Consider the following 19,107-nt stretch of genomic DNA (forward strand, 5'->3'; position numbering starts at 1 on the left):
GAGAGAAAAGGGGGTGGAGGGAGGAAGAGAGAGAGAAAGAGCTGACTACAGAACTCTTGGGAAAGGAACTATTTATACTGAGGAAAATACCTTCAGGTGTAATTTAAGATGGAGATAGTGATATCTGAGGATACAAATTAGCAGAGGTCAAGTCAATCATGGCTTGATAGAATATCTTACTGCTTAAGAATATGAGAGAAAACAAAGAGCAGGCAGTGAGAAGAGGTGGAAGGACAACGAGATGAAGTCGCTAAAGGATTCTAAGTGGAAAGAATATACCACTTAGAATATACTGTTATACTACAGAATCCCCTCCTTTTCATCTTCCCAAGTTTCTAATAGGTTTGCAGTACATACATAAAAAGGCATTGTAAGGGAGTATGTGTGTGTGTGTGTGTGTGTGTGTGTGTGTGTGTGTGTGTATGTGTGTGTGTTAAAGAGGGAAAGGGTCTACTTCCAAGTATGAATTAACATACCATAGAATACAAGTAGAAAGATCATCCATAAGCTAAAGTAACTCTGTGGAAGCAAAAACTTGGAGTCAGTGGTGACCCTGAGAGTATGAGCCTAACAGAATTTGCAGAAATCTTGGGGATACATTATACTAACAGAATGAGGGTTCAAGCCAATTATATCCAAATCTTGAAAGTGAAAGTAGCTCAGTTGTGTCCGACTCTTTGCGACCCCATGGACTACAGTCCATGGAATTCCCAAGGCCAGAATACTGTAGTAGGTAGCCTTTCCCTTCTCCAGCGGATCTTCCCAACCCAGAGATTGAACCCAGGTCTCCCACATTGCAGGTGGATTCTTTACCAGCTGAGCCACAAGGGAAGCCCGGAAGGAAGCAGAGAAGTGGTTTGCAATAAGTAGAATGTGAGTAATTGAAAACTGAAGGTCAAAAAAAGAGAAAGAAAAGAAATAAAAGCAAGCAAGAAATCATCACTTAGAGCTCTTACGGGGTTATTAAAAGTAAGTCAATCTATTTCTTCTATGCCAAACTAACCTCATTTCTATACAACTGGGGTTACTAGACTGATAAATCCGTGATGCCACAGAGAATACATCTTAATTTCAGAAAGACTTTTGAGAAAGTGCTTGAGAATAAAATAAGAAACATAAACATAGTTTATACAGCAACCCAATGAAGTGAGTTTGAAACTCATTTCAACAACTTTATTCAAAGTGTGTGAATATTTGATCTTATCTAAAACAAAGCTATATCACTATTTTCCATTTCATTAGATGTTTTTTCAGGAATAACTAGGTGAAGAAATCTGAAAATGACACCCAGGTTAGGAGGGGAAGACAAATCAAAAGTCAAGAAAGTCTGGAAGGATATTAGAAAAGACAAAATTAACAAGACAAAATTCAATGACTATAAAGATAACATCAATCTTTATATTTTATTAATAAAAAGATAAACTGTATCAGAGGAAAAGGGCTTCAGGCAGCACTAGTGATAAAGAACATGACTGCCTTTGCAGGAGGTATAATAGACACAGATTCGATCCCTGGGCTGGAAAGATTCCCTGGAAGAGGGCACAGCAACCCACTCCAGTATTCTTATCTGGAGAATCCCATGGACAGAGGAGCCTGGTGGGCTACAGTCCACGGGGTTGCAGAGAATTGGACACAACTGAAGTGACTTAGCACACATCAAAGAAGGAAGACCTAGATTAAGAGTAGTCCAAGTTCAGAGACTGTTCACAAAAACAGTGTGAACCAACAACACGACAAGGGTATCATAATAGGTAAGATAAAGTTAGACATTAAATCAGAGAGGGAATTATCTGAGTAAATTACGGAGTGTTCTTGTCAGAATATTTGTTTTTATTTCAAGATGATTTGACTTCAACATTTTATGGCTGTTACCTATAACCTAGAATATGCATCAGTTCAGTTCAGTCGCTCAGTCGTATCTGACTCTGCGACCCCCATGAACCGCAGCATGCCAGGCCTCCCTGTCCATCACCAACTCCCGGAGTCCACCCAAACCCATTGTCCATCGAGTCAGTGATGCCATCCAACCATCTCATCCTCTGTTGTCCCCTTCTCCTCCTGCCCTCAATCTTTCCCAACAAAAGGGTCTTTTCAAACGAGTCAGCTCTTCACATCAGGTGGCCAAAGGATTGGAGTTTCAGCTTCAACATCAGTCCTTCCAATGAACACCCAGGAATGAAGAAAAGGATTTATAGAGATGATTCTTGGGATTTCTGTTTCTTATATTGGCAGATTAGTAATTTAATCCAGCCCTTCTGCTGAAGAAAACTAACAAGATTTGATGAAATATAAAATACTTCATGTTAAAAAAACATTAAAGATCTAACAAAACAGTGAGGAAATTCCTGAGATAAACTCCAGATGAGGTAATGTTTCATATACAAAGATAGGCATTCACATGAGAAGACAAGACACCATCAGCATAATAAAAACTGACATACTGACAGTACCACAAGCAAACACCCAGGGAGTTCAGACGCTGAAGTTTTCCAACTTTAACCATAAAACACATCTGCTTATAATGTTCAAGAACATCAAAATCAAGACTGAAACAAAATCATACATGATATGGAAATTCCAGAGTATCCAGAGTTGTCTGAAACTGGTCAAAAGTCAAGAATTTTTTAGTTTAAATAAGAGAAGACATATATAAGTCCTAAGAGCAATCATCAGTTAATTGAAAATGCACTTCCTATTGCCTTGATTCTGTGTTGCTCCAGAAGAGAAACTAGAAGCAGTTAAAGAAAATAGCAGGGATTCAGCTTTAAGCTCAGCTTGAGAAAAATGTCTTCAATGACTAGAATTATCCAAAATACGCTTTACTGTCTAATAGAATTGAGATTGCTATCACTGTACATGATCATCTATATTGTTAGACAGTTGTGTCTATTTCATACTGAAGGATAGTCTATCTGCTTCAGCAACATACTAGACTAGAAGGGCACTGAAGTTTCTCCACTATGATATTTTCATTCTAAGTACAAATTTAATAGAATCATAAACTAAAAATATTCTAAACCACTATATCCCAACATACAGTCTGAGAAAACACCAAGATTAATATATTATAGAAGAGTTCTAGAGTCACAAAATTTGGGAAACTCTGGGTTAAGCAAAGTTAAACAAGTTTCTTTGCTTTGACATTTCTCACCAACTTTAACATGCTAATGTGCATCAAACATTAAGAGAAGGACTTCCCTCACAATCCAGTGATTAAGACTCCACATTTCTAATGCAGAGGACATGGGTTCCATCCCTGGTTGGTGAACTAAGATCCTACATGCTGTGCAGTCAATAAATAAAGCATTCAAAGGGAATTTCTGTGTGCAGCACAGACCGTTAAAAAGCTTTTTTTCAGCTGGAAATAGAACTGCCATATGACCCAGCAATCCCACTTCTGGGCATACACACCAAGGAAACCAGATCTGAAAGAGACACGTGCACCCCAATGTTCATCGCAGCACTGTTTATAATAGTCAGGACATGGAAGCAACCCAGATGCCCATCAGCAGACGAATGGATAAGGAAGCTGTGGTACATATACACCATGGAATATTACTCAGCCATTAAAAAGAATTCATTTGAATCAGTTCTAATGAGATGGATGAAACTGGAGCCCATTATACAGAGTGAAGTAAGCCAGAAAGATAAAGACCATTACAGTATACTAACACATATATATGGACTTTAGAAAGATGGTAATGATAACCCTATATGCAAAACAGAAAAAGAGACTCAGTTGTATAGAACAGACTTGTGGACTCTGGGAGAAGGCGAGGGTGGGATGTTTCAAGAGAACAGCATTGAAGCATGTATGTTATCTAGGGTGAAACAGATCACCAGCCCAGGCTGGGTGCATGAGACAAGTGCTCGGGCCTGGTGCACTGGGAAGACCCAAAGGGATCGGGTGGAGAGGGAGGTGGGAGGGGGACTGGGATGGGGAATACATGTATATCCATGGCTGATTCATGTCAATGTATGACAAAAACTACTGTAATGATGTAAAGTAATTAGCCTCCAACTAATAAAAATAAATGGAAAAAAATAAAAAATAAAAAAAAAAATAAAAAGCTTTTTTTCATGCTGCATATTTAGAAGACAGGTTCTGCAGAATACTTCTAAGGGAATGTTAGACTATATAATTCTAATCTTTATCTCCAAAAGATTTTTCTCAACTAGCCTTCATTCAGTGTGAAACATTGAAAGAATTGAGTTGAATAATACAACTCAAATTATACAAATAATTTATATAGTATTATATATTACATAATATTATATAATACAAATTATAGAAATAATACAAATGCAACTTATAAATTTTATTAAGATGTAACAATAAAAAAACTGTCACAATAAGGTCTTCCCTTTTTCATAGATAAAGTATCATTGTTTGATTAGACATCTTACAAGTGATTTAAATGATCTAGCCCAAGTTCAGGCTCTAATGAGGAATCAGTAAATGTGGGAAAGAGTGGCTAGAGTTAAGAATGCCTCCTCCTAGTGACTTACCTAAATTCCCTTAACAATTTGCTATAGGCCCATGAATTTGTCTAAACATTTCTGAAAGCTATTTATAGTGAAAGCTGTTGTAACACTTGGAGAACTAAGTTCCCAAAGTTGCTTTTTATCTATTGCCTTGAGCAAGCTTCTTAAATTCAATATGCCTCGGGGTTTTTTTTCATCTATAGGATGAAAAACAGGAATCATAATCACTGAGCCGCTGTGAGGTTGAATTAAAGGAGATAATCCCCCACATTTCTTGACCCATTATAAAAACTCATAACTATTAAGTATAATTTTATTACAAAAATAGCACTTTGTTTTTCTTTGATCTACAGTTACCTCCTGCTTCATTTGAATGATACGATATGTGTGAATTACCTAGCACAGTGCCTAGTAGTTAGTAGCAATCAATTAAAATGTAATGAAGGGACTCATGGTCTTATATATATAGTTACTCCTTAATTGATTATAAGGGAAGTAATTTTCACCTAGCAAAAGCCTTTCATTCTGCCCTATCTCAACAAATCCTGAGTTAAAACATAGGCAATACTGAGTCATGGGACTAGGAATTATCTGGCATTTAATCTTCCATAACCACTTATGGCTATAATATTTATTAGCATCTGTATTCACATACGGTTGTTGTTGTTGCTCGGTCACTAAGTCATGTCCGACTCTTTTGCAACACCATAGACTGTAGCCCACCAGATTCCTCTGTCCATGGGATTTCCCAGGCAAGAATACTGGAGTGAGTTGCCATTTCCTTCTCCAGGTGATCTTCCTGACTCAGGTACTGAACACACATTGCTTGCACTGGCAGGCGGATTCTTTACCACTGGGCCATCAGGGAAGCCCTGCTTCATGGATCACAGCATTGTCACAGTGAAGGGGCTTGCATAACTCAAGAGTCTATGAACCAAGCAATGCAAGGCCACCAAGACAAGCGGGTCATAGTGAAGAGTTCTGAAAAAATGTGGTCCACTGGAGAAGGAAATGGCAACCCACTCTTGTATTCTTGCCTGGAGAACCACATGGACAGCATGAAAAGTCAAAAAGATATGATGCGGGAAGAAGTGACCCCCAGGTCCGAAGGTGATTAATATGCTACTGGGGAGGAGCAGAGGGCAATTACTAATAGCTCCAGTAAGAATGAAGAAGCTAGGCCAAAGCGGGAACAATACTCAGCTGTGGATGTGTTTGGTAGTGAAAGTAAAGTTTAAGGCTCTAAAGAACAATATTGCACAGGAATCTGGAACATTAGTTCCATGGAACAAGATAATTTGGATGTAGTCAAGTGGGAGATGGCAAGATTGAACACTGACATCTTAAGAATCAGGGAACTAAAATGGACAAAAATGGGAGAATTTAATTCACATGACCATTTTATCTACTACTGTGGGCAAGAATCCCTTAGAAGAAATGAAGCAGCCCTCACAGTCAACAAAAGAGTCCAAAATACAGTACTTGAGTGCAATCTCAAAAACAACAGAATAATGTCAGTTTGTTTTCAAGGCAAACAATTCAACATCACAGTAATCCAAGTCTATACTCCAATCACTGATGCCAAAGAAGCTAAAGTTGACCTGTTCTCAGAAGACCTTTAGCACCTTCTAGAACTAAAACCAAAAAAAAAGATGTCTTTTTCATCATAGGGGATTGGAATGCAAAAGTAGGAAGTCAAGAGATACCCAGGAAAAACAGGCAAGTTTGGCCTTGGAGTACAAAATGAGGCAGGGCAAAGGCTAACAGAGTTTAGTCAAGAGAACATGCTGGTGAAAGCAATCACCCTTCTTCCAAAAACACAAGAGATGACTATAGACATGGACATCAACAAATGGTCAATACCAAAATAACATTAATTATGTTTTTTGTAGCCAAACATGGAGAAGCTCTATACAGTCAGTAAAAACAAGAACTGGAGCTGACTGTGGCTCTGATTACAAGCTTCGTATTGCAAATTTCAGGCTTAAATTGAAGAAAGTAGGGAAAACAATTAGGCCATTCAGGTATGACCAAAATAAAATTCTTTATGATTATATTAATATAGTGGAGGTGATGAATAGATTCAAGGCATTAGATCTGGTAGGCAGAGTGCCTGAAGAACTATGGACTGAGATATATAACATAGTACAGGAGGCAGTGACTGAAACCATCTCCAAAAAAGAAGTCCAAGAAGAAGAAAAAGTGGTTGTCTGAGGAGGCTTTACAAATATCTGGGGAAAGAAGAGAAGTGAAAGGCACGGAGAATAGGAAAGATATATCATGCTGAATGCAGAGTTACACAGAATAGCAAAGAGAGATAAGAAGGCCTTCCTAAATGAACAATGCAAAGAAATAGAGGAAAACAATAGAATGGGAAAGACTAAAGTTCTCTTCAAGAAAACAGGAAATATCAAAGGAACATTTCATGCAAGGATGGGCCCGATAAAGAATAGAAATTGTAAGGATCTAACAGAAGCAGAAGATATTAAGAAGAGGTGGCAAGAATACACAGAAGAACCATACAAAAGAGTTCTTAATAACCACAATGATGTGGTCACTCACCTAGAGCCAGGCATCCTGGAATGTGAAGTTAGGTGGGCCTTAGGAAGCATTACTATGAACAAAACTCATGGAGGTGATGGAATTCCAGCTGAACTATTTCAAATCCTAAAAGATGATGCTGTGAAAGTGCTGCACTCAATATGTCAGCAAATTTGGAAAACTCAGCAGTGGCCACAGGACTGGAAAAGGTCAGTTTTCATTTCAATCCCAAAGAAGGGCAATACCAAAGAACATTCTCACTACTGTACAATTCTGTTCATGTCACATGCTAGCAAAGTTATACTCAAAATCTTTCAAGTTAGGCTTCAACAGTATGTGAACCAAGAACTTCCAGGTGTATAAGCAGGGTTTAGAAGAGGCAGAGGAACCAGAGATCAAATGGCAAACATCTGCTGGATCATGAAGAAAGCAAGGCACTTCCAGAAAAACATCAGCTTCTGCTTCATTGACCATATCACAAGCTGTGGAAAATTCTTAAAGACACAGAAGTACCAGACCACCTTACCTGCCTCCTGAGAAACCTTTATTCAGGTCAAGAAGTAACAATGAGAACCAAACATAGAACAATGGACTGATTCAAAGTCAGGAAAGGAGTAGTCAAGGCTACATATGGTCACTTTGCTTGTTTAAATTACATGCAGAGTACATCATGGAAAATGCCAGGTTCAATTAATCACAATATGGAATCAAGGTTGCTGGGAGAAATATCAAGAACCTCAGATATTCAGATGATACCAACTCTAATGGCAGAAAGTGAAGAGGAACTAAAGAGCCTCTTGATAAGGGTGAAAGAGAAGAATGGAAAAAGCTAGCTTGAAACTCACCATTCAAAAAACTAAGATCATGGCATCTGGTCCCATCATTTCATGGCAAATAAAAGGGGGAAAAGTGGAAGCAGTGACATATTTTACCTTCTTGGACTTCAAAATCACTGCAGACAGTGACTGCAGCCATGGAATTAAAAGACTTGCTCCTTGGAAAAAAAAAAGTGATGACAAACCTAGACAGCATATTAAAAAGCAGAGACATCACTTTGCTGACAAATGTCCATATAGTCCAAGCTATGGTTTTTCCAGTGGCCGTGTATGGATGTGAAAGTTGGACAATTAAGAAAGCTGATCACCAAAGAATTGATGCTTTCAAATTATGGCCCTGGAGAAGACTCCTGAGAGTCCGTTGGACTGCAAAGAGATCAAACCAGTCAATCCTAAAGGACATCAATCCTGAATATTCATTGGAAGGACTGATGCTGAAGCTGAAGCTCCAAAACTTTGGCCACCAGATGCAAAGAACTGACTCACTGGGGAAAACTCTGATGCTGGGATGACTGAAGGCAAAAGGAGAAGTGGTCAGCAGAGGATGAGATGGTTAGATAGTATCACAGACTCAATGAACATGAATTTGAGCAAGCTCCAGGAAACAGTAGAAGACAGAGGAGCCTCACGTGATGCAGTCCATGGGGTCACAAAGCATTAGACCTGACTTAGCAACTGAACAACAGCAAATATTCACATATTAAAAAATGAATCTCAAGAATGTCCAGAGATTTGTTTAAGGTGTCCAGGAAACCATCAGTCAAGTAACAAAAAATGTTCAAATATTTCCCCTACAAATCTGGTAGAGAGTGGCTGGGGATGAGAACTAATCCCTTTCCTGAAAAGTTACTTAACAACAAAAAAAGATGCCAAATTGACTTTTTGCACTAATAAACTATCAAAAGAAAATAGATATGAAAGTATAAATGAAAGGGTTAAGACAAACCCTTTCCTTTTAACCCTACTTTAGGGTTAAAATAAACATTAGTAAGTATAATAGTGTTAGTCGCTTAGTCATGTCCGATTCTTTGCTATCCCACGGACTGTAGCCCACCAGGCTCCTCTGTCCATGGGATTCTCCAGGCAAGAATACTGGAGTGGGTTGCCATTCCCTTCTCCAGAGAGTAAGTAAGAGAATAATGTAAAAAAAAAAAAAGATTTAGCTTAGCAATTAGAGAAAATTATTTTGATAAGAAGGTCAATCAGCAAGGCATTTGCTTAATAGTTACAATAGTCACCAAGCACCTTTATGAAAATGCAAATATATTTATGAACAGAAGAGCCAGGGTCCTATTTAAAGTGAGAGAAAAAGAAGAGACTCCAAAGTGTTCTTTTCATCTCGACACTATTAATGATGGTCAAACTAAATAAATTAAGAAAGTGATAAAGGCTAAAAGAAATTGTCCTTCTACTAAACCATTAATAAATGGTTTTGTCTAGCAAAATAAAGCAAATGAGATATCCTTCTGCCTTTGTAATCTCCTAGTTTAATTATATTCTTTACTCTTATTAAATAAGTACATTTATATATTTTCATAATGCATTACTACAGACAACACAGACTAGCTGGAAACAGGTACTGTTTACCTTGGATCAAGAGAAGCTGGCAAAAGGAGTTTTCATTTACAATTAGGACAGACTTCCACATGCCTTAAGCTTCAAGGTTTTTCTTTCTCAGATAATTTATATTCACAGATTTATTTCTATATTATCTTTATAATTATGTTATTATGTATTTATTTACATACTTATATAGGGCATAATAACTTAAATGGTCAAAAGCCTAGAAATTTTCTAGCCATTTCCTTATCAATAAGCCTTCTTCTGTTTTTCAGTCTCCCACTGGCTTTAAAACTAACTTCTGGCTTCATTCTTGTAAAGTATGCATTAGTTTCACAACCCAATCAAGTCAACTTCTGAATGGTGACATTAAGAAATGAGAGGACAGATGTGCTCGGATTGATGCTGGGTTCAGAAAATGGGATTATAAGTAAGAACAATGCCAAGGTAAACTAAGTCATCTTTTACTTACAGCTGACACGTGCTGCAAGAGACACATGACATCAATCATATCTGCGAGGACAAGGAGTCTGGTAACTGCAGCCAACAAGGCACGGGCAGCCTGAACCACAGCTTCCCTTTTCGGGAGATAACAGGGGTCATCTGCAAATCTCTCAGCTGATACTTTCAGAGCTTCACCTGAAAGACACAATCCCAAATATGTTATATTTTAAGCTTCATTTATGCCTGTTGCAGCATTTATCATCCAACCTAATTCCAAGTACATTCCATGACTAAGCATAATATTAAAATACTGTCACTTGACACTAGAACATCGTCTCTTAATAAAGAATGCACTTTCAAACTGATATTTGTTTTTGATAAATGTTCTGGAGTTTAAGAAGCATGGTACCATTTTCCTGCACGAAAATTGTGTTCAATTGACTAGCAACATCTAATAAAATTGCTGTCAACTTCTGCATTTGCTGAATCTCATTTGCTGTGAAAGGTTTCATTACTAAGACTTCAATCAGAAACAATTTTGTTTATAAAGATAAGATAAATCTTCACTGAGTTACTTTCCAACTCAATGGATGTTAGAAAAGAACTAGCCTTTAAGATAGTAAGAGAGCAGTTCTCTGATAAAAGTTTAACATAGGTAGATTTATTCTTAACTGTCAACATACTAAATAAACTATATCCTAAACTTAGTCATGGAAATAATATTCCACAGTTAAAGAAATATATTTCACTTGTTAGATAAATATATACTATTTTTCAGGTTTCTTTATTTAAAACATGTTCTTTATAAAAGTAACATGCACCAATTTATTTTAAAAAGTTCACAGTTCAGAAAGGTGCAAAATGAAAAACCCCTCTTTACTCCACTCCATTAACATAATTGTTAAAGACACCATATCCACTATTTTTTAAATTTTTTAAAGTTAAACATTTTTATTATGAAAGCAATATGTGACTTGCTACTTTTAAATAATTCACCATACTAAAGAATATAGAGTGAATTCTTTTTTTGTTTCCATAAAAATCCCCAAAACAACCATTAAGTTCTTATATCTATCCAGAAATTTTTCTATGAATGTATGTTTTATGTGTGACATATACATATATATATGTACACTTATAAATACACTATTTTATTAGTATATTCAGTCATATACATTCATATTATTTAAAAGATTTATATCATAGGAAAACATAGATATTATATGTTATAAAGGAAACATAGAAGATATAGATTCAGATTCTTTTCATAAATAGTTTTATACTATAGGCTTCCCTTGTAGCTCAGTCAGTAGAAAATCTGCCTGCAATGCAGGAGACCCAGGTTCAGTCCCTGGATCTTCAGGAAGATCCCCTGAAGAAGGAAATAGCAACTCACTCCAGTATTCTTGCCTGGAGAATTCCCATGGACAGAGGAGCCTGGCAGGCTACCATGGCGTCGTGAGTTGGACACAACTTAGTGACTAAACCACCACCACCATTATACTATAAAAACTTTCTACATTCTTTTCACTTATCAACTTACTTTCTTTACATATTGGGATACAGATGATCAGGAGGCAACAGAGCACAAAACTTAACAATGTGGGCACAAGTAACTTAGCCTCTTTAGGTTTCATTTGTTTCCACTATAAGTGGTTTTTGTTCAGTCGCTCAGACATGTCCAACTCTGCAACCCCATGGACAGTAGCAAGTCAGGCTTCCCTGTCTTTCACTATTTCCCAGAGTTTGCTCAAACTCACATACATTGAATCAGTGATGCCATCCAACAATCTCATCCTCTGTGGCCCCTTCTCCTGCCCTCAATTTTCCCAGCATCAGGGTCTTTTCCAATGAGTCAGCTCTTCGCATCAGGTGGGCAAATTATTGGAGTTTCAGCTTCAGCATCAGTCCTTCCAATGAATAGTCAGGACTGATTTCCTTTAGGATTGAATGGTTTGATCTCCATGCAGTCCAAAGGACTCTCAAGAGTCTTCCCCAACAACACACTTCAAAAGCCTCAATTCTTAGGCACTCAGGCTCCTTAATGGTCCGACTCTCACATCCATACATGACACCTGGAAAACCATAGCTTTGACTAGATGGACTTCTGTCACCGAACTGATGTCTCTGCTTTTTAATATGTTGTCTAGCTTTCCTTCCGGGGAGCAAGCATATTTTATTTTCATGGCTGCAGTCACTGTCCACACGGATTTCAGAGGCCAAGAAAACAGAATCTGTCACTGTTTCCATTTTTCCCCATCTATTTGCCATGAAGTGATGGGACTGGATGCCATGATCTTAGCTTTTTTTTTTTTTTTCATTTATTTTTATTAGTTGGAGACTAATTACTTTACAATATTGTAGTGGTTTTTGTCATACATTGACATGAATTAGCCATGGATCTTAGCTTTTTAATGTTGAGTTTTAAGCCAGGTTTTTCACCCTCCTCTTTCACCTTCATCAAGAGGCTCTTTAGTTCCTCTTCCCTTTTGGACATTAGGGTGGTGTAATCTGAGTATTTGAAGTTATTGATATATCTCCCAGTGATCTTGATTCCAGCTTGTGCTTCATCCAGTCTGGCATTTCACATGATGTACTCTGCATATAAGTTAAATAAGCAAGGTGACAATATACAGTCTTCACATACTCTTTTCCCGATTTTGAACCAGTCTGCTGTTGCATGTCCAGTTCTAACTGTTGCTTCTTGACCTGCATACAGGTTTCTCAGGAGGCAGGTAAGGTGATCTGGAATTCCCATCTCTTGAAAACTTTTCACAGTTTGCTGTGATCCACATAGTCAAACACTTTAGCATAATCAATGAAGCAGTAGATGTTTTTCTGGAATTCTGTTCTTTTTCTATGATCCAACAGATTTTGGCAGTTAGATATCTGGTTCCTCTGCCTTTTCTCAGTCCAACTGGTACATCTGGTTCACGTACGGTTGAAGCCTAGCTTGAAGGATTTTGACCATTACCTTGCTAGCATGTGAAATGAGCACAATTATGAGGCAGTTTGAACATTGTTGGGCACTGCCTTTCTTTGGGATTATAATGAAAACTGACCTTTTCTAGTTCTATGGCTACTGCTGAGTTTTCCAAATTTGCTGGCAGAAAATCAGAGGTACCAAGAGAACATTTCATGCAAAGATGGGCACAATGAAGGGCAGAAATGGTAAGGACCTGGTAGAAGCAGAAGAGATTAAGAAGAGGTGGCAAGAATACACAGAAGAATTGTATAAAAAGGTCTTATGACCTGGATACCCATGATGGTCTGGTCACTCACTGTAAATGCAGCTGATAATAGTAAGTATAATTTTTTATGAAGGTTAAATAAGAGCAGTGTTTGGAACCAATAAGACTTGATTAGCTGTTTTGTCATTCTTTTTAATGCTTGAGTAAAGTAACATTTAATTGATATATTATTACTTACTTTTCCAGGCCTCCCTTTTTGTTAGTAAGGCTTTTTCCAGTTTTGTTGAGAAATAATTGGCATGTATCACTGTATAAGTTTAAGGCATAGAACATGATGGTTTGATTTACATATATTGTAAAAAATACTATCAGATTAAATTCATCTGATAGTAACATTCATCATCTCATGTAAATAAAGGAAAAGAAGGAAGAAAAGGGGGAAAAATGTTCTTTTTGATGAGAACTCAGGATTTAGTCTCTTATCAATTCTCCTTTATATAATACAGCAGTATTAATAATGTCATCATGCTGTACATTACATCCCTCGTACTCTTGTATAATGGTAAATGTGTACCTTTTGACCATATTTATCTAACTCCCCCTCCCACCACATTCAACCTCTGGTAAGTGCAAGTCTGATCTCTTTTGTTATGAGTTTGGTCTTTTTTTTGCATTTTAGATTTCACAAGTAAGTGAAATCATAAAGTATTTGTCTGCCTTTGTCTGACTTATTTCACTGAGGATAATGCCTTCAAGGTCCACTAACATTGGTTCATATGGTAGGATTTCCTCACTTTTGTGGATGAATAATAGTGCACTGTGTATATGCCACATCTTCTTTATCCTTTCATTCATCAGTGGACATTTAGCTTGTTTCCGTGTCTTGACTATTGTAAATAATGCCCCTATGAACATGGAGATACAGATAACTTTTTGATTTAGTGTTTTGTTTGCTTTACATATATTAACAGAAGTGGAATTGCTGAATCACAGCATAGTTCTATTTTTAAATTTTTGAGAGTCCTTCACAGTTCTCCATAGTGGCTGTACCACTTTATTTTTGTTTGTTTGTTTGTTTTTAAAAGTCTTTATTGAATTTGTTACAGGATTGCTTCTGTTTTTTTGTTTTGTTTTGTTTTGTTTTTTTATTAGTTGGAGGGACACATACAGACTAAAAGTGAAGGGCTGGAAAAAAATATTTCACGTAAACGGAGACCAAAAGAAAGCAGGAGTCGCAATACTCATATCAGATAAAATAGACTTTCAAATAAAGCCTGTGAAAAGAGACAAAGAAGGACACTACATAATGATCAAAGGATCAATCCAAGAAGAAGATATAACAATTATAAATATATATGCACCCAACATAGGAGCACCGCAATATGTAAGGCAAATACTAACGAGTATGAAAGAGGAAATTAATAGTAACCCAATAATAGTGGGAGACTTTAATACCCCACTCACAACTATGGATAGATCAACTAAACAGAAAATGAACAAGGAAACACAAACTTTAAAGGACACAATGGACCAGCTAGACCTTATTGACATCTATAGGACGTTTCACCCCAAAACAATCAACTTCACCTTTTTCTCAAGTGTACCACTTTAAAATCCCACCAATAGTACACAAGGATTCCCTTTTTTCCACACTCACACCATTAAGCTCTTATCAGATATATGGTTTGCAAATATTTTTCTCCATTCCATAAATTGCTTTTTACTTTGTTGATGATTTCTTTTACTGTAAGAAATTTTTTACTTTGATCTAGTCCCACTTGTTTATTTTTCATTTTGTTTCTTATGCCTCAGGTGTCATATCCAAAAAAATCATTACCAAGGTCCATCACAAGATTTATTCTTATGTTATTTTCCTAGGAATTTAATGGTTTCAGACCTTACATTTAAATATTTAATCCATTTTGAGTTAATTTTTCTAATTGATGTAAGATAGGAGCCCAATTTCATTCTTTAATATATGAAATTCAATTATCCCAGCACTATTTATTGAAGAGAGACATCTCTTTGCCGACAAAGGTCTGTATAGCCAAAGCTATGATTTTTCCAGTAGTTATGTAGAATGCGAGAGTTCGGCCATGAAGAAGGCTGAGCATGGAAGAATTGATGCTTTTGAAATGTGGTGCTGGAGAAGACTCTTGAGAGTCCCTTGGACTGCAAGGAGATCAAACCAGTCAATCCTAAAAGAAGTCAACCCTGAATATTCATTGGAAGGACCGATGCTCAAACTGAAGCTCCAAACTTTGGCCACCTGATGCAAAGAGCCAACTCACTGGAAAAGATCCTGACTTGGGGAAAGATTGAGAACAAGAAGAGAAGGGGATGACAGAAGATGAGATGGTTGTATGGAATCACTGACTCAGTGGACATGAGTTTGGGCAGACTCAGGGAGATAATGAAGGACAGGAAAGCCTGGCATGCTGCAGTTCATGGGGTTGCAAAGAGTTGGACATGACTTAGCAACTGAACAACAACAACAACAATTTATTGAAGAGACTGTCTTTTCTCCTTTGAGTATTCTCATCTCTCTTCTTAAATATTAGTTGACTATAAATGCTTGGGCTATTTCTGGGCTCTTGATTCTCTTCTATGGATCTGTTTGTCTGTCTTTATGTATGAGGCCCCTATTGAACACACAAATTATTTCCAACTTTTTTCTATTTCAAATAATACTACAAAGAATGCCCAAAACATGTATCTTTGTATGTATGGACAAATTTAGATGCAGTATAAATTCTTAAAATTAGAATTTCTGAGTCAAGAGGTAAATGAATTTTAAGTATTGATATTTATGCCAAAAAATTCTCTAAACACAGCGATCTCACCAACATATGAAAGAGCCTGTCTCATCTACTTTACTCCATGACTCTTTTGTTCCTATTTATTCACAATCTTCAGCATAAAGAAAAAGCAATAAATTATTATTAAAAATAAGAAAGAATAATAGTTTTTAATATGGACAAAGCCTGTGAAAGGTCTGAGACTATCTTAATATGTTAATACATTCCATTTAGCTCTCCTAAGCAATACCATGAGCCGTAAAAAGATGGCAGAGTAGAAGAGTGTGTGCTCATCTTCTCCTGCAAGAACTCCAAAATATGACCATTATATCTACTACTGTGGGCAAGAATCCCTTAGCAGAATTGGAGTAGCCATTATAGTAAAAAAAAAAAAAAAAAAAAAGTCCAAAATGCAGTACTTGGATGCAATCTCAAAAATGACAAGACGATCTCTGTTCATTTCCAAAGCAAACCATTCAACGTCACAGTTATACAATTCTATGCCCCAACCAGTAATGCTGAAGAAGCTGAAGCTGAACAGTTCTATGAAGACCTACAAGACCTTCTAGCACTAACACCCAAAAAAGGTGTCCTTTTCCTTATAGGGGACTGGAATGCAAAAGTAGGATGTCAAGAGCTACCTGGAGTAACAGGCAAACTTGGCCTTGGAGCACAAAATGAAGTAGGACTAAGGCTAACAGAGATTTGCCAAGAGAACACACTGGTCAGAGCAAACACCCTCTTCCAAAAACACAAGAGAAGACTTTACACATGGACATCACCAGATGGTCATACTGAAATCAGATTAATTATATTCTTTGCAGCCAAAGATGGAGAAGCTCTATACAGTCAGCAAAAATAAGACTGGGAGCTGACTGTGGCTCAGATCATGAACTCCTTATTGTCAAACTCAGACTTAAATTGGAGGAAATAGGGAAAACCACTAGACCATTCAGGTATGATCTAAATCAAATCCTTTATGATTATATGGTGGAAGTGACATATAGATTCAAGGGATTAGATCTGATAGACAGAGTGCCTGAAGAACTATGGATGGAGGTTAGTGACATTGTACAGGAGGCAATGATCAAGACTAGCCTCAAGAAAAAGAAATGCAAAAAAGCAAAATGATTATCTGAGGTGGCCTAAGAAATAGCTGAGAAAAGAAGAGAAACAAAAGGCAAAGGAGAAAAGGAAAGATATACCCATTTGAATGCAGAAGTCCAAAGAATATCAAGGAGAAATAAGAAAACTTTCTTCAGTAATCAATGCAAAGAAATAGAAAACAATAGAATGGGGAAGACTAGAAATCTCTTCAAGAAAATCAGAGCTATCAAGGGAATATTTCATGTAAAGATGGTCTCAGTAAAAGACAGAAATGATATGGACCTAACAGAAGCAGAAGATATTAAGAACAGGTAGCAAGAATACACAGAAGAACTATATAAAAAAGATCTTCATGACCCAGATAATCAAGATAGTGTGATCACTCACCTAGAGCCAGACATCCTGGAATATAGAGTCAAGTGGGCCTTAGGAAGCATCACTATGAACAAAGCTAGTGGAGGTGATGGAATTCCAGTTGAGCTATTTCAAATCCTGAAAGATGATGCTATGAAAGTGCTGCACTCAATATGTCAGCAAATTTGGAAACTCAGCAGTGGCCACAGGACTGGAAAAGCTCAGTTTTTATTCCAATCTCAAAGAAAGGCAATGCCAAAGCATGTTCAAACTACTGCACAATTGCACTCATCTCACACTCTAGCAAACTAATGCTCAAAATTCTCCAAGCTAGGCTTCAACAGTACATGAACCGTGAACTTCCAGATGTTCAAGCTGGATTTAGAAAAGGCAGAGGAACCAGAGATCAAATTGTCAACATCTGTTGGGTCATTGAAAAAGCACGAGAGTTCCAGAAAAACATCTACTTCTGCTTTATTGACTATGCCCAAGCCTTTGACTGTGTGATTCACAACAAACTGTGGAAAATTCTTCAAGAGATGGGAATACCAGACCACCTGATCTGCCTCCTGAGAAATCTGTATGCAGGTCAAGGAGCAAGTTAGAACTGGACATGGAAAAACAGACTGGCTCCAGATCAGGAAAGGAGTATGTCAAGGCTGTGTATTGTCACCCTGCTAATTTAACTTAAATGCAGAGTACATCATGCAAACTGTTGGGCTGGATGAACTACAAGCTGGGAATCAAGATTGCCCAGAGAAATATCAATAACCTCAGACATGCAGGTGACACCACCCTCATGGCAGAAAGCGAAGAAAAAATAAAGAGCCTCTTGATGAAAGTGAAAGAAGAGAGTGAAAAAGTTGGCTTAAAGCTCAACATTCAGAAAACTAAGATCATGGCATCTGGTCTCATTACTTCATGGCAAATAGATGGGGAAACAATGGAAACAGTGACAGACTTTAATTTGGGGGCTCCAAAATCACTGCAAATGGTGACCGCAGCCATGAAATTAAAAGACGCTTGTTTCTTGGAAGAACAGTTATGACCAACCTAGATAGCTTATAAAAAGCAGAGACATTACTTTGCCAACAAAGGTCTGTCTAGTCAAAGCTATGGTTTTTCCAGTAGTCATGTATGGATGTGAGAGGTGGACTATAAAGCAAGCTGAGCACCAACGAATTGATGCTTTTGAACTGTGGCGTTGGAGGATTCTTGAGAGTCCCTTGGACTGCAACGAGATCCAACCAGTCCATCCTAAAGGAAATCAGTCCTGAATATTCATTGGAAGGACTGATGCTTTGGAAAGACTGATGCTGAAGCTGAAGCTCTGATACTTTGACCACATGATGCGAAGAACTGACTCATTGGAAAAGACCCTGATGATGGGAAAGACTGAAGGAAGGAGGAGAAGGAGACGACAGAGGAAGAGATGGTTGGATGCTATCACCAACTTGATGGACATGAATTTGAGCAAGCTTCAGGAATTGATGATGGACAAGGAAGCCTAGCATGCTTCAGTCCATGGGGTTGGAAAGAGTCAGACACGACTGAGTGACTGAACTGAACCGAACTGAAGCAACACCAAGTTAGGAACTCAGGCTGTGAAGTCAGACATTTCTGAGATCAAATTCTTATCTGCCACTTCTAGTTACGAGACTGTGGAAAGTTAAATATTTTCAGTGTCCTTATCAATAGGAAATGGATTAAATGTTAATTGTCTCACAATGTTTCTAGGATGTTTAAATGAAATATATTTTATAATATACATTTAACACAGTATCTGAACAT

General features: G+C 37.4%; 1 protein-coding gene across 2 annotated transcripts in view; it reads right to left on the minus strand.

The window, feature by feature from the left end:
• CTNNA3 (catenin alpha 3) overlaps positions 1-19,107 on the minus strand; it is a 1,809,955-nt gene that overhangs the window by 1,649,332 nt on the left and 141,516 nt on the right. For both annotated transcript variants that reach the window (XM_070470726.1, XM_070470725.1), the window contains exon 4: positions 9,895-10,061. In XM_070470726.1, coding sequence (XP_070326827.1) covers positions 9,895-10,061 — 167 coding nt within the window. The remainder of the gene's footprint in view (positions 1-9,894; positions 10,062-19,107) is intronic.

Source organism: Odocoileus virginianus, chromosome 7 (assembly GCF_023699985.2).
Source record: "Odocoileus virginianus isolate 20LAN1187 ecotype Illinois chromosome 7, Ovbor_1.2, whole genome shotgun sequence".
NCBI lineage: Eukaryota > Metazoa > Chordata > Mammalia > Artiodactyla > Cervidae > Odocoileus > Odocoileus virginianus.